The 27898-nt window shown below is 38.6% G+C and overlaps 1 protein-coding gene across 1 annotated transcript in view; it reads right to left on the reverse strand.

Moving 5' to 3' along the window:
- Spef2 (sperm flagellar 2) overlaps positions 1-23233 on the reverse strand; it is a 166963-nt gene extending 143730 nt beyond the window's left edge. Inside the window, exons 1-2 of the mRNA XM_021208381.1 lie at positions 23176-23233; positions 6338-6440 (exon numbers count right to left, since the gene is read on the reverse strand). Coding sequence (XP_021064040.1) covers positions 6338-6440; positions 23176-23233 — 161 coding nt within the window. The remainder of the gene's footprint in view (positions 1-6337; positions 6441-23175) is intronic.
- Positions 23234-27898: the final 4665 nt, after the last annotated feature.

Raw genomic sequence — 27898 nt, forward strand, 5'->3', positions numbered from 1 at the left:
GTGTGTGTGTGTGTGTGTGTGTGTGTGTGTGTGTGTGTGAGAGAGAGAGAGAGAGAGAGAGAGAGAGAGAGAGAGAGAGAGAGAGAGAGAATATCTCAGCTCTCCTTCCAGTCCTCAGGGATGGAAGGTTTGTAACACAGCAGCTTTTGCGTGGATTAAAATAATATCCCTGTGTCTTAGAAGCTTCATAAACAAACTGGGAAGGAAAACTACAAAAGACGTTAGTCGTATGAAAATATATTTACAATCTATAGCTTCTACTATGTCATAGAATCTTCCCTGTGCAGCTTGTATAGTTTATATGTGTGAAGAAATGAATCACCTATGAAGAGGATGTAGCATACATTATTTGGCCCAGGGCAATTTTATCATAGGAAAGTTTGCATGGGAAGTGTCAGTTAAAAGTGATTTGTGCTAAGAATGAGAGGAGAGATAGATGGAGAAGTGGTTGCTGTGCGAGTTTTACCCTCAGAATTCAAGTAAAAATGCTGAGAGTAATTCTAGGGCTGGGAGAATAGAGACAGGAGGAATCCTGGTGTTCAATAGCCAAGCACTCCAGCATACTTGGTGAGACCCAACCCAATGAGAGACTCCATCTCAAACAAACAACAAACAAGCAAAATCAGTGTGGGTTGTTTCTGAGGAGTGGAAGGATAATAAAGATTGTCCTCAGGTGTCCTCAGGCCTATCACACACACACACACACACACACACACACACACACACACACACACCTTTGCAGAATTGTTAAAAATGAGAAATCAGATGAGGACTTGCAAAAATTCAAATACAGTTATTAAAAGATGTTCCCACAGATATACCTACTGACAAAATAGTCACACAAATATTAAAAGCATTACCCCCCACACACAAACACACACACACACACACACACACTTAACACACTTTTTTTTTTTTGGTGTATTTGGTAAGATAGCATCCATAAGTGACACCATTAATGAGGAAAGAACTTGAGACTAGTTAGGTCATGAGCCTAAGGGGACACTTACTACTATTATTCTGTTAAATGGGCATAGTAATAAAATGACTCCTAGGGACATATTTCTATACCCATAGGCCAGACTATCACTTAACCCTCATGAGAGAAAGTTCATGCTGTAGAGAGAAACTTATACAGAGATCTACAGACAGACAATATGAAGAGACTAATAAACTTTGAAGCACTCAGCCTCACACTGATCATATTGCACACTGCCCTTCAACGTTTAGGGATCCATGCATAAAGAGTGGGAAAGCCAGAGACTGTGGACAATGCCAAGGCAACCAAGATACTGATGGGGTTTACATATGAACTCACTGAGACATAGACAACAGAAACAAGACTTGTGTCAAGCAAGAGAAAATCCCAGCACAGAGAGCAGGGAGTGGACGCAAAGTCCCACTTAAACTAAAAGCTACTAGTGGGTGCTGAGAGAGTGAAATCAATTTTCTTCAGTGGTGGGACACAGGCTGGATCAAACATTGCAGGGCACACCTCATGCTCAGCAGTAACTGGCTCAGACAAAATGGACACAATGTTCTTTAGTATGTGTTCTTTTTGTTCTTATTTTTAAGAGGGGGAAAGGATACAAAGTTGGATTGGTGTGTCAGGATCTGGGAGAACTTGGGCAGGGAAAGAATATACTCAAAATATATAAAGTTTTTTTTTTTAATTAAAAAAGAACTTACTGCTTAGTCTCTATAAGAATAGATTTTTTTCTGCCTTGTACCCCATTTTATTTCCACTCTTTTTTTTTTCTACTTCAAAAGCAGTCTCTAATAGCAGCAATAGCTATAAAATCCAGTGATCAACAGGGAAGGCAATTGTTTGAAGCCCCTCAGAAAAGATCCTATGCTCCAAGCCTATCGCCATCTGACCTGCCTGACAGTACTGTTGAAAAAAATCTTGTGTGTGTGTGTGTGTGTGTGTGTGTGTGTGTGTGTGTGTGGCTTTTTCATTATTTGATCTGCCCTAAACCCTAAAGATCGTTCACTGGATAAAGCCAAGTTTCAAGGATATTAGTACAAAGTAGTCAATAGCTCATGTTCAAATTTCTAGCAGCCTGTTATGGTGCTATCAGCTGTTCCACACAAGAGCCTTCTCAAAACTAGACAGATCAAGAATGAGATGTGTGTTGAGGAGTCTGAAGTTCTCATCCTTTCTAGGCATCAATCCATAAATTAACATAGATTAATTTATAGATTATAGATTAAGTTAATCTATAAGTATGCGAGAATGTGGGTTCCCGAAAAGATTTGCGGATACAAAACACGTCGCGTTTTTATCCAGGTTAAGGTATTACTACCACAGGAGGCAGTGAGGAAGGAAGAACTAGAAATTTCCAAAGCAAAATGAGTTTCAACACTCTCACAGAATGACACTCAGCAAATGACAACTTGTCAAAATGTGCCCTAACTGATAAATAAGCTGTCAGGTAGAGGATAGAGGTACTAAATCCAGCAAGGAGTAGAGACTTTAGAGAATTCATCGCAGTAAGTCATAAAGGAAACAAAGAGCAGCTGAAATTGCATCCACAGCAGATAGCAACAATAGCCAAAATGTAGAAATCAGAGTTCGCAGATGTGGGACTTTGAATGCCATCTTCCTCCTTAGGTTTGGGCATTTGAATACCTGATCCCCAGTTGGTGGCTTTTTGCAGAGGAATAAGAGATGTGGCCCCTGGGATCTGGCTTTGAGGTTTCAAAAGACTTACTTTATTTTGAGTTAGGTCTCCCTGCTCCTTGCTTGTGGATCAAGATGTGATTCTCAGCTGCTACTCTAGCACCATGCCTGCCTGCCTGCCTGCCTGCTGCAGTGCTCCCCACAGTGATAACGATGAACTCATCCACCCAGAATTATTATCCTAACACAAACTCCTTTAAAAGTTGCCTCAACCACAGTGCTTTTTAAAAACAGCAGTAGATATGTAACTAAACAGCACATGATATTATTTTCCATGTCCAATAATAATTCCCATACATGCAGACAAAGTATTATCAGTACATAAGAAGATGACCCAGTAGAAGCTCTCTGATGAAGCATGCAAAAGACTTTAGAATGGATATTAAAATATTTTCAAAGGTTAAAAGAAACAATTTTTAATTAGAATGAGGCAAAAGCCTCAGCAATAAAGAAACAAAAATTATAAAAATAGGAACCAAAAAGAACATCAGAGTTTAGAATTACTAATCAAAGGTGCCGAGCTAGCGAGGTTAATGAAGATCAAGACTCAAGCGTTATGCTGGAATGAAATGTTCACCACAAAAGTTCAACTACAGGTTTAAGTGGACAGAATAAAAAAAAAAAAGAATAAAAAACCTCAAAGGTATATCAGCTGAAATTATTCAGGAAAAAAACAGTAAGAAGAGAAATGAGCACAAATTCAAAATACCAAACTCACAAGTAATCAAAATATAATTAAATTGGAATGAAACAAAATGAAAAAAAATGTGCCTCAAGAACACACATAACAAAGTTATAATTTAAATTATACAATAGGAAAAGTATTTGCAAATTATTTGTCTGACAAGAAACTTGTCTTAGAATTTGAAAATAACATAGAACAATAAAAATAAAAGCTGATTTAAAAAAATCTACAATGTCAAAGTAGACATTACATTAATGAAGATGAATGAATGAATAATAAGCAGATGTAAAGATATTTAACATCATTAGAGATCAAAGAAATGCAGTTTAAACTGATAATGCAAGTACAGCCTATTAAGGTGGCTATAAGTAGAGGAGATGTAAAGAAGGACTGGGAGGAGAAAGGAGAGAGAAATCATAATCAGATTATTTTGTATGAAAAAAATCTGTTTTCAATAAAAATAATATGAAAAAGATAATCAAAAATGTTCATGAGAATGTAGTGAAATTAAAACCTTCATATATTGCTACTTTAGACTGGAAAAGTGTGATTTCTTTAGAAAACAGCTTATGTGTGCTTTTATATATATATATATATATATATATATATATATATATATATATATATATATCACAGCAATGTCACTCCTAAGCACATAATCACAAGAAATAAAGACTCAAGAGGCATAACAACATAAGTATGCACAGTACAACATCCACAATAAATAATAACCCAGGTGGAAAAACTCAAATATTCTTCTACTGATAAACAAATTGTTGCATGTCATGCCCATGAATTTGAAAATTTCCAGCAAGTAAATAATAATGAACAGAAGGCTCATGAATGAGACTCAAAACTTTATCCTAAGTGCAAAAAGCCAAACAAATGTGCCCTTTTTCTGACACGGTGCACATACAAGTCTTGAATATATTTATTCAATACATAGTAAGCACCAGGTATAACAAGTAAATTGGGGGACAGGAAGCTTTCAGGCAGCATGGCCTCAGTGTCACAAATAAGAATATATACTAGCCAGGCAGTGGTTGTGCACGCCTTTAATCCCAGCACTCGGGAGGCAGAGGCAGGTGGATTTCTGAGTTCTAGGCCAGCCTGGTCTACAGAGTGAGTTCTAGGACAGCCAGGGCTATACAGAGAAACCCTGTCTATAAAAAACAAGACAAAACAAAACAGAACAAAAACAAAAACAAAAACACACACATACAAAATAAAAATTAAAAAAAAAGAATGAATACTAAAAACAAGCGAATTATGTCATAAACTTTCAAATGAAGGATTACAACCTGAACGTATGCTTCAATATTATTGCTAAGACAAAACTGTGTATCTTTAATAATATATTTAAATATAATGTATATTTTTACAATAATAATAATTTTTATTAAGCAAACTATATTACATTACGTTTAATGTCCTTAATGAAGGAAGAACTAGGGTGGGAGAGATGGCTGAAATGGTAAGAGTGTGCTACTCTTACAGAGGACCTGAGTTGGAGTCCCAGTACACAGAGGCAGGTCACAACCATCTGTAACTCCAGAAGGGGTTTAACACCTTCTTCTGCCTCTGTGAGCATTGCATGCATGTAGTTCACAGGCATTCAGGCATGTAGTAATAAACAGAAAATAACAATCAATAAAAATTACAAGAAAAAAAAGGAAGAAGAGGAAGAAGAGGAAGAGAAAGAAGGAGGAGGAGGAGGAAAAGGAAACAGAAGCAGAAGAGGAAGAAGAGGAGGAGGAGGAGGAGGAGGAGAAGAGGAAGAAGAGGAGGAGAAGAGGAAGAAGAGGAGGAGGAGGAGGGAGGAGGAGGAGGAGGAGGAGGAGGAGAAGACCAGCATCACTGAGGTGAAAATCTTCTGGGTAGGGTTTTCTGAGAGCACAAAAAAGCTGTGTCCAGAGCCACATATATAGCCAAGGTTGTACCTCTTGCAGCAGCTGTACTTGGTAATCTGTAAGAGTCACCCAAGTGGTAATGGTTTTGAAGGCATGAAAGGGTCATAAAGAGCAGCTGAGACTTGGCACTGTGAGACACCATGGAAGGCCATTGGTGAAGGTGCAGCCTCAGTTGTAGTTGACAGCCCAAGACTGAAGGGATCATGCAAAGGATTTGAGGCTTGGCACCATAAAGAGAGCCTATGAAAGGCTACTGGTGACGCCTTGTTGCAACAGAAGACTCCAGTGTACTGGAGATGCCAGTTCCATAGGATGATCACCAAGAACAGGAGTGGCAGTGGTGAAGTGGATCAACCCAAACTTAGAATGCTACAGAGGGCAGAGCTGGAGAAGTGACGCCAGTCCTTTGAGGAGCCCCGAAGATCATGTGAAGATCCCAGACATTGAAACAAGAAGCTGTAACATTGAAGTTGCCTTGGAGATGCCAAGGTTTTTGAGATGCCAGAGCCATGGGCTCTCTGCTGAGGAACGCTGGAAACAGGGAATGGACCCAGCCCAGGAAAAGAAGTTTGTTGCAGTCAACGAAGATGAAGAGAGTTGAAGATCTGAAATCTGTTTTGACATCAGACATAGAGATGCTGTTTGGAACTTGCCCAGCTGGTTTCCTGTCTTGATTCAGGGATTACATTTAAGTGATTGGATGGATCTCAGAAGAGACTTTAAAACTTTGGACTTTTAGCCAGGTGGTGGTGGCGGCACACGCCTTTAATCCCAGCACTTGGGAGGCAGAGGCAGGCNGAGGAAGGAGGAGGGAGGAGGAGGAGGAGGAGGAGGAGGAGGAGGAGGAGGCAGCTGAATTAACAAGAAGGGAGAACCTAGCAGAAGACTCCAGAGGTGTGGATGGAATTACAATGTGACTTTCTTCAGAAGCAGTCTCTTTGCAAACACATTCATCTCTCTCCTTTGGATTCTTGAGACAGCAAAGTATTGACTAAATGCCAAAAGTATTGACTCTTTTTTTTTTTTTTTTTTTTTGAAGGATTGAGTAACTTTACTAACCTGCTCTCTGAAAACTCTGCAAAATCACTCTGAAGTTCAAACTTGAACAGCACTTCTCCAATCAGATAGCCATTAGAAAACGCCTTTGCGAATGACTTGGGGCCTGAATTTTCAAACATTGAAATAAAAGTAAATACAATGTTATTGTGTGGTTATATAATCAAACCAGCATAAGCAAACATGACCATACAATGTCTTGAATGTATTTATAGAAACATCTTTTAATAACCAAAGATTTAAAAATAGATACTAATATCCTGAAAGGTAAAGCAGTAGTTGATAATTTTTTTAAAAAAGTAGAAAGTCATTTCCAATTACCATTAAACCAAACACAATACAGTTAACAAGTAACCTTAGCATATAAACAACCATCAACATATTCCATAAAACTATGTTCTAAATACTTAAATACTTTAGCTCTATCTCCAACCTACAGGGGTGCACATTCTGTCCAATAGAAATGCAGTCTGATTTTTTTTTTAAAATACAGAATTAATTTTGACCTCTAAAGTAGTGGAGATTTTACTAAAATCATCTGAACATTTAACAGATGATTGAACACAATGAGAACTTATTTCACCACTGCCCCATTTATATGCAATGGAACAATGGTAATATCGCAGAACAGAGAGTTCTCAATGGGAATAAAAACAGCTAAGAAATAATCTTAAATGTGTTAAACATCTGTAGCAGTTAGTATAACACAAATGAAAATGACTTGAGATTTCATCTTTCCACAGTCAGGATGGTTAAAACAACAACACAGCTCACAACAAAGACTGTTGCTGGTGCTGGTGCATACATCAGGAAAGGGGAACCCAGAGTCACTGTTGTGGAAACTGCAGACTGGGGCAGCCGCTGTAATAAAATGGCATGGAGACTCCTAAAAAATCTAAGCATATGTCTACCTTATGACACCGTTCCCTGACATACTCCTAAAAGACTCTAATCTCTAGTCCACAGACCCTTGCTCATCAGCCGTATTCATTCTCATGCTATTCACAATGGGCAAGGAAATGGGAGACCTTCATCTTATGAATGGATGATGAAACTTGGTACACACAGATAATATTCTATTCAGCAGTAGAGAGAACAGAAACCATTGGGATTTGCAGGTAAGTGGATGAAACGGGGAACTATTATAATGAGGTAAGGTGGACTTGTTCTTCTTATCTTCCTTAAAAATGTCCTCAAGTGTGGATGCAAAAAAGACGGTAAGAAGGGAATGAGGCTCACAAGGCCTCACTCAGGGGACTCTAAACCACCATACATGTTTTCCCATCTGACTCCAGCACACAATTTTACATATTGATATTTGTTTCTCATAGTACTTAATATTCCAAAATTTTAGAGTGATTCAACACGATAGTGCTTATTATTTAAGGCCATTTCATCAAAAGTGACAAGTTTTGCATTCATCAGTGGCCTTGAGTAAGCTTGCCCTTGAGAGACCAGCTTGACCCTTCTTTTACAGCTAATTCATATAGAACATGCTCACCCAAACTTGATGGATTATCCTAATCAGTCATGCCTGTCCCTATGATAGTGTCCTTACTTAGTGGACACCTCTCAGGGACTAATTCATAATTCACAGTACACATTACCTCCATGAAAAAAGCTTCTACTTCCTAGTCAATGCACCCAACATAGCGCCTCTGGAACAGCCAAGAACTGTGTGATCATTGGCATGAGCTTCCACTCAACAGGTGCCATCTGATAGGATTCTTCCAGATCTAAGGCTAGTAATATCTGGAAGGCTCCATCTGTTCTCCACAGGACAGAACCGTGCCATCTTCTTCTCCTAATGGTTGTGACTTTCTATGTCCCTAGAGCTCACTCGAAGCACATCTGAGCTGTTCCCCCGGTCTGACTATCCTGCCACTACTATCCTCACTGAGTCATTGAAGGGAAGCCACCACTATCCTCAGTGGGTCATTCTACCTCTATTGTCAATCACATCTTTGTTTCTGTTTCCTCCCTACTCAATCCTCTAAGTCATCCCTATCCTCTTAGCTTCCTAACCAGCCATTTGATCTAGAGCCACTGTCTGACTGTAGATACGTCTTTCTTCCAGGTCTTTGGGGATTGGGTTCAATTTTTAAGCACACTGCTTTTGTTTTTCTTTTTCTTTTTCCTTGAGCCTTTTTTTTTCTTGGTTATTTTACTTATTTACATTTCAAATGTTAACCCCCTTCCCTGTTTCTCTGCTGCAAACCCCTATCCCCTCCTGGTCTTCTTCCCCCTTGCTTCTGTGAGGGTGCTCTCCCACCCAACCACTTCTATCTCACAAGCCTAGCATTCCACTGGGGGCATTGAGACTTTATAGGATCAAGGGCCTCCACTCCCACTGATGCCAGATAAGGCCACCCCCTGCTAAATATGTAGATGGGGCCATGGCTGCATACCATTTTCTTTTTAGAAGCTGTTGCTCCATCTCCTTCCTTGATGCTTTCCTCTCTAGCTTGCATTATATTTGTTTGTATCAATACAAAGCCTGGGGTTCATCCCATAGATAACTAGAATACAGATTAATACTGATCTAACACCCTTGATATAGCAGATAATGGTCAGTAGCAAAGTATTTGCTACAAAAAGTATTTACTTAAAAATAAACTCAGGTCACTTGATCTTTGACAAAGGAGCCAAAACCATCCAGTAGAAAAAAGACATTCTCAACAAATGGTGCTGGCTCAACAGGTGGTTATCATGTAGAAGAATGCGAATTGATCCATTCTTATCTCCTTGTACAAAGCTCAAGTCCAAGTGGATCAAGGAGCTACACATAAAACCAGAGACACTGAAACTTATAGAGGAGAAAGTGTAGAAAAACCTTGAAGATATGGGCATAGAAGAAAAATTCCTGAACAGAACAGCAATGGCTTATGCTGTAAGACCGAGAATTGACACATGGGACCTCATAAAATTGCAAAGCTTCTGTAAGGCAAAAGACACTGTTATTAAGACAAAAAGGCCACCAACAAGTTGGGAAAGGATCTTTACCAATTCGAAATCTGATAGGGGAATAATATCCAATATACACAAAGAACTCAAGAAGATAGACTCCAGAGAAGCAAAAACTCCATTAGAAATGGGGTACAGAGCTAAACAAAGAATTCTCAACTGAGGAATACTGAATGGCTGAGAAGCACCTAAAAAATGTTTAACATCCTTAATCATCAGGGAAATGTGAATCAAAACAGCCCTGAGATTCCACCTCACACCAGTCAGAATGGTTAAGATCAAAAATTCAGGTGACAGCAGATGCTGGTGAGGATGAGGAGAAAGAGGATCACTCCTCCATTGCTGGTGGGATTGCAAGCTTGTACAACTACTCTGGAAATCAGTGTGGCAGTTCCTCAGAAAATTGGACATAGTACTACTGAAAGATCTAGCAATTGCTCTCCTGGGCATATACCCAGAAGATGTTCCAACTTGTGATAAGGACACATGCTCCACTATGTTCATAGCAGCCTTATTTATAATAGCCAGAAACTGGAAAGAACCTAGATGTCCCTCAACAGAGGAATGGTTACAGAAAATGTCGTACATTTACACAATGGAATACTACTCAGCTATTAAAAACAATTAATTTATGAAATTCTTAGACAAATGAATGGATCTGAAGGATNTCATCCTGAGTGAGTTAACCCAACCACAAAAGAACACACATGATATGCCCTCACTGATAAGTGGATATTAGCCCAGAAACTTAGAATACCCAAGATATAATTTGCAAAACACATGAAACTCAAGAAGAAGGAAAACCAAAGTTTGTGCCTTCTTAGAATGGGAAACAAAATACCCATGGAAGGAGTTACAGAAATAGTTTGGAGATGAGATGGAAGGAAGGACCATCTAGAGACTGCCCCACCCTGGGATCCATCCCATAAACAACCACCAAATCCAGACACTATTGCATATGCCAGCTAGATTTTGCTGAAAGGACTCTGATATAGCTATCTCTTGTGAGGCTATGCCAGTACCTGGCAAATATAGAAGTGGATGCTAACAGTCATTGGATGGAGCACTGGGCCCCCAATGAAGAAGCTAGTGAAAGTACCCAAGGAGCTGAAGGGGTCTGCAATCCTATAGGAGGAACAACAATATGAACTAACCAGTACCCCCAGGATATATAGCAGAGGATGGCCTAGTAGGCCATCAATGGGATGAGAGGCCCTTAGTCCTGTGAAGGTTCTATGCCCCAGTACAGGGGAAGGCCAGGGGTCAGGAAGTGGGAGTGGGTGGGTTGGAAAGCAGGGCAGGGGGAGGGTATAGGGGACTTTTGGAGAGGAAACTAGGAAAGGGTATAGCATTTGAAATGTAAATGAAGAAAATATCTAATAAAGAAATATACTCATGATCCACTTCCTTTGAAATGGCATGAAATACTAATCATGCATCTCTGGTGGAGTGAAAGTCAAAGGAAGAATAATCAGTTATTTGTTTGACTGTCAGTATAGTTTATAATAAAAATATAACACATTGTTCAGCAGGCTTTCATGCATAGAAGGGTACAAATTTATTGTGAGTTAGATGGGCAAGAAGGGTTATGCTGAGTTAAAAACCCAGCTGATGGCAAGAGCAGCAAAGAAGACTGTACAAAGTGGAACAAGCAGAAAAGCATGTGTGCAAGAAAAGAGGCAGAGAAAGGAAGAGGGAAGGAAAGCAGAGATGTTAGAGATATGAAGAGTGTGATGGAACACATTGTCCACATCTTAACAAGATGCAACTAGTCAAAATGAAAGGAGGGGACAGAAGGGGAGGGTAATTCAGGGAGACACAGAATCATGAAGACAGGAAAAGAATTTCTCCCCTTTGTTCTGTTGTGTTTGTCTCCCTACTCAATGTCACTAAGTAGAGTGACTAATTCCATAGAAACTGCCTCCAGAAACCAATGAGCCACCAGCAGGCACTTCCTATATGAAGAAGTGACAAGTCTCCTCCAGGACAATGAACAGTAAGTACTGTAAGAACTGTCGCAGGGACGCTCTTCCATCTTTAAAACAGATCATTTTTCATCTGGGATGGAGGTTGTTTAGGAGGCGCCCGACCCCCACCTCCAGCCCTGCAAGCCACAGACCTGGTCCTCATCACTGGAACTGGCATTTGGCAACATCTTTAATGGGGTCCCTCTGCAATATAGATGTCTGTTGGGCTCTAGCAGCAGGTGTGCTTTATCTAACAACTTTGCCCAGAGCTCGTTGGAGAAAACACTTAGAACAATCTATAGACCCAAGTGGCAGTGAAGGATTTGGAGGAAGGAGAATTGTTTTGACTACCTGTCTGTGTCTACACACTTAACACTGCCTGCTTCAGCAGCAATAGTTTTTATATGTAAGAGAGGAAGATAGACCCCTAGTTCATAAAGAATTATTCGGGAATTCAATGAAATACTGCATGAAAAGCACATGGAGTCATGACTGATCCACGGTATGTTCAGGGATGGTTTTATTGTCAATATTACACTCTTTTAAGAAGATGGGCCGTGTTAGTTATACAGTCTACTCACTCAGTAATAATAGATCTTCAATGGTGACGTTACATGCACACTTCCTCAAAGAGGATTTCAGTGCTCAGAAAGCAAACATTGGACACTGCCCTGAAACCCAGATGTGAGCTCACCGTTAGGGACAAGTAGAGTATAATACTTTGACCGTTCTGATCAAGCCTCTAGAGTCAGTTGGTTTTTACAGAAAGCTACTGAATGGTTTGCATTTAATGAAATAAATAAACATTAAGCAACCCCATAATACTTTCCATCAGATATTTGAACACAATAAATAAAGGAGACATTTTAGAGAATCCTTTTTGTCGATAAGACTAGAACCAATGCCACTTTGTACACAGTAGTCTTAAGACCTTTATGATAGGGTCCAAGATCCTGTCTTCATCTCAAGTTCATGTTGAAAATCTAGCCAAATTCACTTTCCTTTGGAAGAGATAAAGGCCTCTTCTGGCAGGTGGAAAATTACCTGTCTCTAAGAGGCCTTGGCATTCTGTAGAGCTGGCCAGGACTCACAGGAAGACCTTTGCCTTCTTTCTTGAGCATGACCAATTTCATAGCATACTAAATGTAGATAAGGATGGTTTGTGGATCAAACAAAAAACCTTATCTTATATCTGAGCTCAGACAAAGCCAGAGACTGTCCAAAACACTTAGTGGGACCAAACAGCCCCTAATATGGCTAGTATTAGAGAGTGCTCCTTCCTGATTGATCACAGCTCTGCTCTACTCTCTCTCCCTGTTGCAAGATATGACATTAAGAAATATAATCAGAGAATTTCCTATTTGTTGAAAGGATCAGACTCAGGGAAAAGCACTGTTTCCAAGAACCCTCCTCCCAAACACCTACTAGGAGCCTGTCCTTTCTAACAGTAAGAAGATGCACACTTTCTCACCTTGAAACCACTCAACAAAACAAAACAAAACAAAACAAAACAAAACAAAACAAAACAAAACAAAACAAAACAAAAGCTTCATCCAGCTACAGCTGTGCCCTGGGACTGTTTTTTTGCTTTGTTTTTTGTTTTGTTTTTGTTTTTTTTTGTTTTGTTGTTGTTGTTGTTGTTGTTGTTATCTGAAATGAAATCTTAATCTCTAGGTCACTGAAGTTCACTTAAGAAAATACTTGATATTTTCATGAAACTCTGGTCTTAAAACCCTCGATAAGGGTCTGGAGGGATGGCCCAACAGGTAAGAGCACTTCTAAAGGTTCTGAGTTCAATTTCCAGCAACCACAGGTGGCTCACAACCATCTCTAATGAGATTTGATATCCTCTGTAGTGTCTGAAGACAGCTACAGGGTACTAATATACATAAACAAAACAAAAAGAAAACAAATATTAGATCTGTTTCTCAGGATGCTTGCTGGTTTTACATTTACAGATGAATTTCTAGTGGAAGGAATCTGCATTTTAGTAAAGAAAAACAGCTATGTTGTTTTCTACCAGAAACACCATGGTTTTTAACGATTCTGAAGCTGACATACCAGAAAATGTGTGGTTCCATGACACTTTGTAAGAGAGGATGGGACCTCGAGACAGGCAGTTTAATGTCCTAGCTGCACAACTGCAAACCAAACTCTAGTAAGGTATGACTTAGTTTGCATATTAGTACACCAAAGAACTAAATAATGTCTTGTCTTTATTCAGTTTAAGTTACTGTAGCAGAACAGAACAGCTACTTATTTAAATTTTTCCTTCACACTTCTAAAAGTAAAATAGTTCAGTGCCAAGATGCAAGAACTTGGCAAAGGCCTGCTGGCTGCGTTACAACAGGGTACAAGATGCAAGTGCAGATGCATACTTAAGATGGACATAAGCTAGGGAGTAAAGATACCCCTTCATCAGGATCCCAGTCCAACAATAATTAACCCTGCAATAATGGACTAACTCCATGAAAGCAGACCTACAAGACCTAAACAGTTCTTAAAAGGTATCACTGCGAGGGCTGTAAGGAAGGCTATTACATTTCAACATCAGTTTTTAGGGGGAACTGTCAAAACACGTTCAGTAAACTCATAATATGTCATAAAATATGTATTCAGTAGGACTATTTATATAGCTCCATTAAAAAAAAGTAAAACTTGAGATTGAACACAAATGAACTTACAAAAGTGTCTAAATAAAATATAAGAAGCTAGGCATAGTGGTACAGGCCCAGTAATCCTGGCACTTAGAGACTGAGTCAGATGCATTGCCCTGCATTTTAGGCTACTAATGACAGGGGTATATACTGTGTCTCTGCAGATATTTGCATCCAATCAATGGACAGAAGCAGTTGACCCTGTTGTTGAATTAGGGAAAGCTGAAAGAAGCTGAGGCGGAAGGCGACTATGTAGGAGGACCAGCAGCGTCAATTAATCTGGACCCCTGAGATCTCTAAAACATTGGACCACCAACCAGGCAGCATACACCCGCTGATATGAGGCCCCCAACACACATACAGTAGAGGACTGATGGTTCTGTGTTCATTCAGAGATGAAGCACCTAACCCTCAAGAGACTGGAGGCCCCAGGGAGTTTAGAGGTTAGGTGGGGTGGTGGTGGGGACATCCAAGTGCAGACAGGGGTGGGGAGGAGGTGAGGGATGTGGAACAGTTGGTGGGTGGATGGAGTGGGGAATAAAATATGGAGTGTAAAGAAATTAATTAATTAATTTTTAAAAAGAAGCCAACAAAATAACCAATAAAGGATGCCCATAAAGCTTAAAGCAATTCTCAAGAACTACTAATATTGAACAGAGAATGAGTAAACTAGCCATATGTGAAAACCCAACTATAAAAATGATGAACAAGGAGCTTATTTTTTAAAATACAAAATTGAACCATTTAATTTAAAAAAAACATGCAATCAATATTCTTTATATGTATTGACTGCCAATGCAACAATGTACTCTAACAACAGAAGAATTTACAATGACTGAAATTTCAGGAGCTTTTAGTTGTAGAAGGAAACTAGAGAATGTTTTCAAACAGTGTGTCTTTCTTAAGTCTCATGGGGTGGGAAGTAAATATAATCCAATCCCATTTTCATCTATATATTGATGAAGCGTGTCCATCAGAAATGTAATAGAAATCAAGCATTAGCTTGATTTGAAGATTATTCTGATACCAGATCATTTCTAATTGGAGAAAATAATCTGATCTATGAATATGTTTTCCTTTGAGTGTGCCTCCTGACAAACAAGATTATGTATCATGTTAATTTTCCAATAATACATAGGCAGACAGCCTTCTCCCTGGAAGAAATTGTCATACATATTATAAAATCTACAAAGATTCATATCATAGAATTTGTAAGAACTGGCTTACATGAATAAATCTGAGCTTCTTCACTTACAAAGTTGGGGTCTTAAAGGTTTAAGCTGCTGATTTATTTATTTATTTATTTATTTACACTCCAGACTTTATTCCCCTCCCAGCCTGCCCTCTAAGATACAGTTTGATCAAAGGTCATGATTTACTTTTGTTCTCCCACACATTGTCATGGAATATGTCATATGACAGGCACTATGCAGGTCACTATTCTAAAGTGAGAATTGGGAAAATGTTAAAAAAAATGCTTACTGAGTATCAAGCATATGTTGGCTAATATTGCAACTGGTTATCATCAATAATAACCTTCCACCTTCTCAAATACACATTAGTTATTATTTTACTCAGAATAAAAACAGATAATAAACAATGATCTAGAGATTATTATTGCTATTTCAGCGATCATGACATAGAGGAATTTAGTCCCTGAATGCATCTGTCTTTTTAGTGTGCCTTTGATAGTGTTATTATTAATAGTGTTTATGACCACAAAAGAAATAAAAATGTACATAATTAATTTACCTAGATTTTTTTCAATTTATCCATGGTCAGAATCCAAGAGCCACACACCATTATCTATATTCTTCTTTATGATTAAACTTATCTATTCAAAGATTTGCAGCCGAATAGCTTAGCTTGGGTTATTGCTGAGGAAACACCATGAACAAAAGCAAGTTGGGAAGGAAACCATTTATTTGACTTATGTTCCCATCCATAGTCCATCACTGAATGAAGTTAGGAGAAGAACTTAGAGTGAGATCCTGAGGCAGGAGCTGCTGCAGAAGCCATAGAGGGGCTTTGCTTCCTGACTTGGTCTTGGTGGCTTGCTCAGCCTGCTCTCTTACAGAACAAGGATCGCCACCCAGGGATGGCCCCATTCACAATGGACTGGCCCCTTCCACATCAAGCTCTGATTAAGAAAACATCTGACAAGCTTACCTACAACCAGATCTTACAGAGACATTATCTCTGCTCTAGCTTGTGCAAAGTGGGCATAAAATTAACCAACACAGCATGTGTCATTTATGGAGAATGTTCTGTTATAGCATCCCTGTGCTCATTCGTTCTGAAGGAAAATGCACAAATGCCTTATAAAAGAGAGGCAATGTTTATTCTGTAGAGTAACTGAGTGTGGTGTTGGGAGATGGCTCAATGCATAAAGTCCTTTCTGTGCAACCATGAGAACCTAAATTTAGAACCCCAGTATTCATGAAAAAAGTTTGGCATGTTGGCATATATCTGCTACCTCAACACTTCTTATATAGACAGCATGCACTTGGAGCACACTCGCCAATCTGTTTACCTAAGACAAACACAGGTTAAGTGAGAGGATGTGTCTCAATAATGAGGATGGAAAGAATAAGGAGGATACCTTCTATCCATCTCGTCCACCTCCATGTGCACACATAGGTACACAGACACATATACAGAAATATAGCACAGAAATATAATATATAATATAGTAAGAAATAAGTAAATAAATATCTCACAGAGCACTTTCAGAAGATCTTTCTATGCCACTCATTTTTTATTAGATATTTTCTTTATTTACATTTCAAATGTTATCCACTATCCTGGTTTCCCCTCCCAAAACCCCCTATCCCCTTCCCATTCTCCATGCTCACCAACCCACCCACTCCTGGTCCTGACCCTGGCATTCCTCTATACTGAGGCATACAACCTTCACAGGGCCAAAGGCCTCTCCTCCCATTGATGACCAACTATGCCATCCTCTGCTACACATGCAGCTAGAGCCATGAGTCCCACCATGTGTTTTCTTTGATTGGTGGTTTAGGCCTAGGGAGCTCTGGGGGTACTGGTTAGTTCCTACTATGGGATTGCAAACCCCTCCAGCTCCTTGGGTTCTTTTTCTAGCTCCTTTGTTGGGGACTCTGTGCTCTGTTCAATAGATGGCTGTGAGCATCCACTTCTGTATTTGTCAGGCACTGGCAGAGGCTCTCAGGAGACAGTTTTATGAGGTTCCTGTCAACAAACTCTTGCTGGCATCTACAATAGTGTCTGGGTTTAGTGGTCATATATGGGATGGATCCCTAGCAAGTGAAAGATCTGTATGTTAAGAACTTCAAGTCTCTGAAGAAATAATTCTAAGAAGGTCTTAGAAGATGGAAAGATTACCTATGCTCATGGACTGGCAGGATTAATATAGTAAAAATGGTCATCTTGCCAAGAGCAATCTACAGATTCAATGCAATCCTCATCAAAATTCCATCTCAATTCTTCACAGAGTTAGAAAGGGCAATTTGCAAATTCATCTGGAATAACAAAAAACCTAGGATAGCAAAAACTATTCTCTACAATAAAAGAACTTCTGGTGGAATGACTACCATCCCTGACCTCAAGCTGTACTACAGAGCAATTGTGATAAAAACTGGCTGATACTGGTACAGGAACAGACAGGTAGATCAATAATAGAACTGAATACCCAGAAATGAGCCCACACACCTATGGTCACTTGGTCTTTGACAAGGAATTAAAACCATCCAATGGAAAAAAAGACAGCATTTTCAACAAATAATGTTGGCTCAACTGGCACTTAGCATGTAGAAGAATGCGAATTGATCCATTCTTATCTCCTTGTACAAAGCTCAAGTCCAAGTAGATCAAAGACATCCACAGAAAACCAGAGACACTGAAACTTATAGAGGATAAACTGGGAAAGAGCCTCGAAGATATGGGCACAGGGGAAAAATTCCTGAACAGAACACCAGTGGCTTGTGCTGTAAGATCAAGAATCAACAAATGAAACCTCATAAAATTGCAAAGTTTCTGTAAGGGAAAAGACACTGTTAATAAGACAAAAAGGCCACCAACAGATTGGGAAATGATCTTTACCAATCCTAAATCCGATACAAGGCTAATATCCAATATATACAAAGAACTCAAGGAGATAGACTCCAGAGAAGCAAATAACCCTGTTAAAAATGGGTTACAAAGCTAAATAAAGAATTCTCAACTGAGGAATACTGAATGGCTGAGAAACACCTGAAAAAAATGTTCAACATCCTTAATCATCAGGGAAGTGCAAATCAAAACAAACCTGAGATTCCACATCATACCAGTCAGAATGGCTAAGATCAAAAATTCAGGTGACAGCAGATGCTGGTGAGGATGTGGAGAAAGAGGGACACTCTTCCATTGTTGGTAGGATTGCAGGCTGGTACAACTACTCTGGAAATCTGTCTGGCTATTCTTCAGAAAATTAGACATAGTACTACCAGAAGATCTAGCAATTCCTCTCTTGGGCATATGCCCAGAAGATGTTCCAACTTGTAATAAGGACACATGCTCCACTATGTTCATAGCAGCCTTATTTATAATAGCCAGAAGCTGGAAAGAACCCAGATGTCTGTCAACAGAGGAATGGTTACAGAAAATGTAGTACATTTCCACAATGGAGTATTATACAGTTATTAAAAATGAATTTATGAAATTCTTAGGTAAATTGATCGATCTGGAGGATATCATCCTGAATGAGGTAACCCAGTCACAAAAGAACACGCATGATATGCACTCACTGATAAGTGCATATTAGCCCAGAAGCCCGGAATAACCAAGATACAATTTGCAAAACACTTGAAACTCAAGAAGAAGGAAGACCAAAGTGTGGACACTTCCATACTGATTAGAAGGGGGATCAAAATACCCATGGAAGGAGTTACAGAGACAAAGTATGGAGTAGAGACTGAAGAAATGACCATCCACTCATTTTTTTATTATAATATTTATTCTTGTGGGTGGCAATTCACAGAGACCTAGACTTACAACTAGACAATCTGCAGAGTGAGAGCCTTTTGAGTCCTTGGTCCTAAATGATGCATCTTTATTAGATTCCTCTCCTCTTCTTAAGGCTCAGGGTTCAACGCTGAAAGAAGGTGGGAAGTTTGAAGAGCCAGAAATGGTGGGAAGTCTTTAAGGGAATAACATTTACCAGATACAAGAGGACTGAGGCTCATATGAACATGCAGAAACTGTAGCAGCATGCAGAAGACCAGACAAAACTCTCAGCATGGACAAGGAAAAGTGGGCACTGATTTCACCCTTATACGGAAGCGGATTGTGACTGATAGCTACTGTACAGGGAAAATAAATCTTCTATAATGAAATGACACCGGTTATATCGCTAACAAGCCAAAAGCCCCATGTTAAGTTACAGCTGGCCACACTAAAAAGATTCCAGGATATGTGTATACACGTGTGTGTGAACTCACACCTGCATGCATTTTGTTTGTTTTATTTTGTTTTAAGAAATAACATGAAGTAGGACTGGGAAAGGATATGGGAGATGTTGGGGAAGGGGAGAAAATATAGTAAAAGTAATTTTCATGATAAAAAATAAAAATAAAAAGATTAAAATTTAAATTGTTGGACATACTAATACATTTCCATACATCATAACAAAACTGATTCTTGTATCCCAGTTATCACTTTGGATAATACATTGCATTGTAGTTTAATACATCTCATTAAGTTATACAACTAAGTATTATTTCCAGGGAAATGACTCAATTAAATATCTTATTGAAAGCCATTAGGTTTCATTGGCTAGATTGGAATCTTCCTCTATTAAATTAATCAGCTGTCTAGGGACTCCCAAGTACATACACACCTGCCCACGTAGAAGACGCCTTTTATAGACTGAGATTTTTGGAATACCCCTGCTCTGCTGTTGATAAGCAAGGTAGTTCAGGACCTAACTTCCAAGTTAATCTAGACGTCAACTGACGTTTGCTGTCTCTCGATTAAATAGAGATTATTTAGTCTTATCAAGGCATTTACAAAGCCATGTCATCTTATTTCATTGTTCCACAACAAATGGACTGAACTTCTCTTAATCAAACATTAATAATCAATCCCACCTTTGCTGGGAGGCTAAATGGTTAAAGTTCAATACAAAACAAAACAAAGCAAAAAAAAAAAAAAAAAAAAAAAAAAAAAAAAAAAAAAAAAAACCTAAACAACCAACCAACCCAAACAACCACCACCACCAAAAACTCCCCAGCTGGATGATGACCCTTAAAAGGGAGTTTACATGGATGCTTGAAAGGAAGATGGATTGGTTAATGGATATTAATACATAGATATACTTCATCATAAACACAAATGTAGAATGTAGTACCTAAAGCAAAAGTCAGAGACCTAGGCTCACATCGTAGCTTTACGCTCTGCTAAGTGTGTATCTATGACTAATTTCCAGGCATTCTCATTATTATTTTTATTTGGAGATGTTACTTTTATGCTTATTTTTTAACACCAAATAAGAAAACTAGTGTAAAAGTCTCTATTATACATATATGTTTAATGGACTATAATTATTCATTTTCTTATTATGTTAATTAGATATTTTATGTTTTATATTTATAATTACATATTATAAATTATATGTTAATTTGAGAAAATAACTCTTCAAAGAGTCCGTAAAATACTTTATTACAAAAGCATAAATGTTTCAACTAGAGATTTTTTTACTCTTATTTTTCATGAAGTTTGACTTCCACTTTTGAATTTCTTATTTCAATACTATGCAGAATTTTCTTTCTAAACTTTAAAAACAACACAAGATCAATCCAAATAATGGAAAATCATTAAATACACACACACACACACACACACACACACACATATATATATATATATTTGATTCCCCAGGGTAACCAGCATTGACATACTTGGTTATATTTTTACATAGCTTCATCATGTTTGTATAAATCACAATATGAAGATTTACAGACATAGGAACAATACAGTACACCACGGTATATGCATTTCTATTCTCTATACCTGTGATATATCTGCATATGTATTTTATAGTTAATAAAACTATAATAGTACTAGCTAAAGTAAGCTACAATATTTTTACTCAAAAATACACAAAAATTGCTACTGTATTCCATGGTATAAAAGAAGAAAGTCTGTGCAACTATTTCTATATTTTTAAGGCTGTTCCTATAATTTCTGTTCCAGAATCAGCATAGCAAATATCTTTCGATGTTGATTCTTTCTAAGATGACTGAGATGGGAAGTGAGATTTTGCACTCACTATGTGCTCCCTAAGTACTAGTTAATGTTTTACACATAGTAAAACAAAATCATTTAACTTTGATACAATTCATGAAGTGTTATTAGAAATGCTGTATATAAATACAGTGAAGTTTAGGCTACTGGTTAGTCAGTGGTAAATAGGAACTTTAAGGCCTGGTACTATGCTCTCCAATCCCTTCTTCTTACACAGCTCTTATCAAGAAGGAATCAAGTTATTTTCTTCAATTTACATTGGTTTTTTTTTATATCATAAGTTTTACAAATTATTGAAAAATCTTCCATCATACCCACAGAACAGCTTATCCAATGAGACGATATCTACAGGAGTCAGTGTGTTCTATTAGGTACACAGGAATTCTGTCTTGATCAAATATATTCCCTATACTCTGGATAGCCCTTTACATGCACAATTTGACCACATCAGAGTCTGTGTACTTAGTCATCTTGTAGCAATTGGGTTTCAGAAATGGCTGCATTGCTAGTGTTTAAAATGAAATTAGCATGGGGTGTCTCTGCTAAAGAGTTCCAGATTTATACTGTAGGAAAAGACAATCTGGGAATTTTCCATTCATAGCTTGTGGTGTTATAATTTTTTATTTAAAATGTCTCCAAGCTTTTAATCTTCACAGAATGAAGTCATACTTCCTTTCCAAACCAAATTTCTCAAACTTATTAGTATTAGAACAGCATGTAATGTTTTCATGTTTAGGATTAACTTTATTTACTTGTCCCAAAAGTGTCTTACTCTGCAAGGGTCCGATGGACTTGATGAAATGGTGTGGATCTTATTATCAAATAAATGAACCAACTTAAGCTAAGAAATGTGTAACTGTTGTCTCAGAGTAGTGCAACCATGGGTGTGATATTGCATTTTGGGGGACAGTACTGTGAGAGAGAAAGAGGAAATGCTACATGATAAGTACTATCCTGAGTTTAGCATCCTTTTTGAGCTGAGAAACTCTCAGAGGACCGAGGAGACAGGACAGGGAAAATGAATCTATCATTGCTCAAGGCAGGGTAGAGAAGTCTTGGAATATAATAAGTCTAATGTTTATGCCTCAAGTAGTGCAACTTGGGATACTCTGCACTGAAGATCCTTAGATATCTCACAGCTGCATAAATACGACTGTCCTAGCAACTTCTATGGATGACCCAAGGCTGAACTGGCACCGAGGCTCCCATTGGTAGCAACTGGCAGGGAGGCAAGAGATCCTCTGGGAAGTCATGTTGAAATGATTCATTCTGAAAGCATCTTGCCTGAAGGAAAATCCGTAGCAATTGAAAATGACCTCCCAATAAAGAAACAATAATTCCTCCCCCAGCGAGGAGAAGAGGAAGTGTTCGCTTGTCACCAAATCTGACTTGTTTGTAACTTCCTGGGCCATAAGAATTTAGGAACGTCATGTACCACTTTATGCCTCTGTTAAAATCAAGTAAGGTTAGCTTAGAAAAGGTACCTCAAATGGCTAAAGTTGATAAAAGTAAGCTTAAAGTTCCTAAAGTTCTGACAAACGTTAACAGATTCTACATTTGTTGTTAAATAGGGAGAGTGCGATTGGATCTAATTTATACCGGAGGAAACACAGAAAAAAAAAAGTTGTAACGATTGAAAGCACTTCCTGCATGGGACTCGTCCTGCACATTTTGATGCAGATACCATGAAAGCAAAGTAATAGTCAGACTACAGAGGGAGCAGCTTTTACTCCACGTAGGAGCAACCAGTACCTAGAACTTAGCATCCCTTAGTAATAGAGAGTAGATCAGAAAATCTGAGGGCTAAGACCACGTGATGAGGTCTAATGTCAGAGGCAGGATGAAATAAGAAGGCCCCAGTGTGGCTAGGTAACACTGAGGAGGGCTGGCCAGCACTGCCAGGCGCTGCTAGCCACTCTGGAGTTACTTTCTATCAGCACCCCCACCCTGTGCTCTCTTCAGCCGCTTTCCCTTGGCTGAGTTCACTCACTCACGGTCCGGGACACCTTCAACTCTTGGTTGAGCCACTGGCACAGGATCTCTGACATAGCTCACTGGCGAATTTGACTGCTTGCAGGTACTAGGAACTTTCCAGGAACTCAGTCAGCTGGACTGCGTCTTCCCGTCGCCCAGGGCAACCAGTTGCTAAGGAAGCTCATCCAGGCTGGAGTTAGGTCACGGGGCTCAGAGAGGAGGAGGCGCCACTGCGTAGCCATAAATATCAGAAATTGTTGTCTGCCCCCTACTGGCATGTAAGCCCTGAGCCTGTGCTAGTGCAGAAGGACGGCCTCAAGCAGCAATTATAATAAGAGGTTTCTTTAAAAAATAAAACGTCATTACCAGATGAATTATAAACCCTGATTTCTCTTCTGTAAATAACCAAGGATAGACTATGTAGAGTTATTTGAAATCATAAGCTGGTTTGAAAAGTGGTAATGTGCACTGAACTTGTTCTATAAAAATATCAATTCTCTAAATTATTCATTGTAATACTTTTATAATTTTTTTTTTACTATCAATAAGGCCTAAGCTTCACAATGAGGTTTATGTGAGTCATCCTCTCTGGTTTTGATTTCACAAGTTCTTTGCCAGGAAATAATGGCTTACTGTCTTTGAACCTCACCGTTCTTTCCCTTCGATGCAGACACACTGCTTTGCAAGTTGAGAAAGTTAACTGAAAACTCACATACTCTGATGACTTGCTCCTGGTAGAAGCCCAGAACATGCTTCAAAATTGTTTTTTCTTGTAAGGCAATGGGAGGGCTTGCATCTCACCCACGTTTCAAGTAGATTGGAGTTGCTTGCATTCCAGAAGTTTTAGGCAATTATTTCATACATATTACATGTATGTAATACATATTACATAGAGACTCATGCACAGTTTCTAAACCTTAGTTGGCCTCCCTCATGTCTTTGATTAATTTCTTCATCTTCCCTCTCGACCACCCTCTAGTTTCCTCTCCTCTGCCTATTTTAGAGTGGCCTCACTTCGTTGACATCTACTTATGCAGACGCTATGTGCCTTCATGACCAAAATAACCACCAGGCTGAGTGTTCTCTTTAATCTGTCCTGCATGACAGGTACAATTCCTAAAGCCCTACTTTACCTCTTTACTTAGATACTAACATGAATTCCACTACGATGTGTTTTTTGATGGCCAGACATTGACTCCTCAATGAGCCAATGAAGAACCCTTAAAGGGAACTGTACATGAATGGCTTGGGTAGAAAAATAAAAAGGCATTGAATGTAATAAGACAAAAATATTCATATATTCCTGAGATATATTTTTGGTTTATATATGTATTTGTGTGTGCACTAAGTGTGTGTGTGTGTGTGTGTGTGTGTGTGTGTGTGTCTGTGCATGCGTGTTTGCATATAGAGTAAAAGATATTTCTTACCATTCTCCAATAGACAGTTACAAACTCATGGTCACACAGACAGCCTCGGTTTAAAAATAAAAAATCTGTGGGTTACAAATTAAAGCACAAAGTTATAAATGTGAGGTAGGCAAACGTAGGGGAAGGTGGTGGTCAGATATCAAAGAAATCAAAGAAAGTGTAATGAGAGTATTTGTAATGAATATTGTGTGCAAGTGTGCATGTTTACACATGCCAGCAAACAAATAAAATAAACTTTTGAAAGCAGTATGGCAGATGATAAAGACCCACCGAAACCTCTTTAAGCTCTAGCTTCAACTCAAACATATTTGTAAGCCACAAACCTTTGCCATAATCCCAGGGAGTCAGTAACTTCCATATTTCTTTCTACTCTTGATAAGATTTTTATTGTGATTTAAATATCACTGTGTATGAAGTTCAACGGAATTTCTGAATACTTACGACACACTCATCTTGTTTAATCCTATTTCTGCTACTTTACAAAAATTTTAGCAGTTTTTGCATTGCAATTGAAATTAAATGATAGGCTTTCCCATGAAGGTTGTCTGATTCATTGAATGCTTAATCCCACATTTACAGCCCATTTAATTCCACCATGAGCAATACATTGTCGTCCCAACTCCTAAATTTTTAATCACTAGTTGTATCAAACCCTGTTCTTTAACTAACATCATAATTCCTCCCCAAAGTGACTTCATGTAACAGTCAGTGACAACTTTTCCTCTCGGGTCCAGCAGGCTCATTGGCACCCAGAAAGTCTGAATGGACACAGTTGTTTTCTATTTTTGCCAGCCCAGAACTGTTGAAATTCTGTGGTGTGAATCCATGTGTGCCAAGAGGCCTTTTTAACACACATCACTTATTACATAATATATGAACTAAGTTGTGCAATGTATTGTTCCTTTGTGCCATGGGCTGGGTGCAATCCCTCTGGACAGACATGGTAGTCACAAAAGGATGTGTGAACATGGGAAATGCCATTTCCCATGGTTTGCCTTTAGTTATGATCATAATAGAAATCAATGTGGAAGTTTTTCAAAAGCAAGAAACAGGTCTACTATAAGACCCAGCTATATCACTTCTGAGGATACATCCACGGGGCACTATGTGCTACTGTAAAGACACTTCCCTGTCCATATTCACTGGCACTGTATTTAAAATAGCTAGCAAATGGAAGTAGTCTTAATGTCTACTAGCTGAAGAAAAGATAGTGAAAGGGAGGGATGCACGCACGGGTATTTTTCATTGAGCTATTAAGATTAATAAAATTATTATAAGTAAATAGATATAACTGGCAAAAAATTAATGCTCCTTCATAGTGCCAGGTGTGGAATATCTCCCTTCTAGTTCTTAGCCATGAGGGTACCTCTTATAATCTCCACCAAATGATACATTTTATTGTAACTTCCCTTTGTTATTCACTATGACCTCATAGTAAGACCCAACAGTTGAAGACATCATAGACTTGGGTCAAAGGAAAGGAAGAAGAAAGAAAAGCAAGCTGGTACCAACCTATAAGCTTCCTTCTGCATTGCTTCCATAGTGAGGACAGAACTCTGTAGGATTCTGTGATAGAAAAGTCATCAACAGTGTTATCCCACTGTGAACTTTGTGAGCTACAGTGGTGGTCAGCCTGATATATATATATATCAACAGCGCCATAGATGTTACACGGGTAACCAACAACTTTTGTGATGGACTAATCCTGGCCAAGAACCCATGGCTAAAGAGGTCATGGACAAGGGGAGAGTGTATATTATTTTTCTAAATAGACATGTTGCCTTCCTAATATTCATTTTTTTACCCATGGATCCATTCTGGTCTCAGCCCTTAGCAGAGAAACTTCATTTTGCAATTGACTATACTTCATACAGAGGTTCATGACAGGTCAATAGGCATGGAATCAATGATGGTAGGGTGTGTATGCCTAACAGCAATCAACATCTATATCACATCCCCTCCTTTCAAGGCTCAGGGAACGTTATAAGAGGGGCTAGCAATAAGATGCAAAGATCAGAGAATACTCTACACAAAACCATTGTGTCTTCTGGACATGACAGGGCCATTGTACTTAGGAACTCATAGCAGATGTGATTTCTGCACAAGATGTGTTAGCACAAGGCAACCCAGGATGGATGGGGGGAGGTACCAACAAGCCTCCATCTCCGAGGAGCTACTGGGAATTAGGAGCTCCAGGTGTGTTGCTGATTCTCTAGATCATAATTTTATACCATGCATGGGGGTGAGGAAAGAACTAATTGCTCTCAGTGAGTTTTAAAAGTTGAAGTAAACATAAACATAATGTTTAGAAGGAGGGAGTTAAGGTGGGAGACTCAGAGAGAAGTCGGAGGAGTATGGAGTATTTAGATAATCAAAATGTGTTGTAGACATGCATGAAACTATCAATAAATAAGTAAACATGTTTAAGAATATTGTTTATATCTTATATCTTAGCCCCATCCCCTGGTGTTATAAACTAGGGTTAGCACAATGATTCAGAGGTTAATGATCTGAGCTCAATTGCATATTTAGGGTGTAAAAAGAGAAGTAATTCCACAAAGTTTCCCTTTAGCCTTCAAATACACTCTGTAGAATGTGCATACCACTACAACACACACACACACACACACACACACACACACACACACACAAGTATAAAAACCTTTTTTAAAAAAATAACAAACTACCAAAGCTAAGTCCACACACAGTCCCTTTTCATATTATTTTATGCTCTCTCACATTTTCCTGGAGTCTTTTGATTCCCATATATCTTTCTTCATTTAAGATAATCAGTTCTAGTCAGGTGTTGGTGGCATATACCTTTAATCCCAGCACCATGGAGACAGAGGCAGGCAGATTTAGAGGCCAGCCTAGTCTCCAGAGCAAGTTGCAGGATAGCTAGGGCTACACAGAGAAACCTTGTCTCAAAAAACAAAACAACATGAAACAACAACAACAAAAATAGAATCAGTTCTGTGAAAAAAGTACCTAGAAACTCCTCAGTAATTAATACTGTTTGCTTTCAAAACAAGGCTGATGACAGCTTATGTGATTTCTCACACAATATGCATGTGTCATTCACCGAATGGTCCTAACAATTAATAGTTTAGAATCTTGTTAATTTCAGATCAAGATTAGCCAATAACCTTTCCAGGTACTTGAGAAATAACCTCAGGAAAACTAAGATCTCAATATCTTAGTTTTTCCTTGTCTTTGCTTCCTTTTTTCAAATTACAATTTGTTATTATTATTATTATTATTATTATTATTATTATTATTACTATTATTATAAAAGGGAGAGATGTGTGTACA

The sequence above is a fragment of the Mus pahari genome, chromosome 11 (genome assembly GCF_900095145.1).
Source record: "Mus pahari chromosome 11, PAHARI_EIJ_v1.1, whole genome shotgun sequence".
Taxonomy (NCBI): Eukaryota; Metazoa; Chordata; class Mammalia; order Rodentia; family Muridae; genus Mus; species Mus pahari.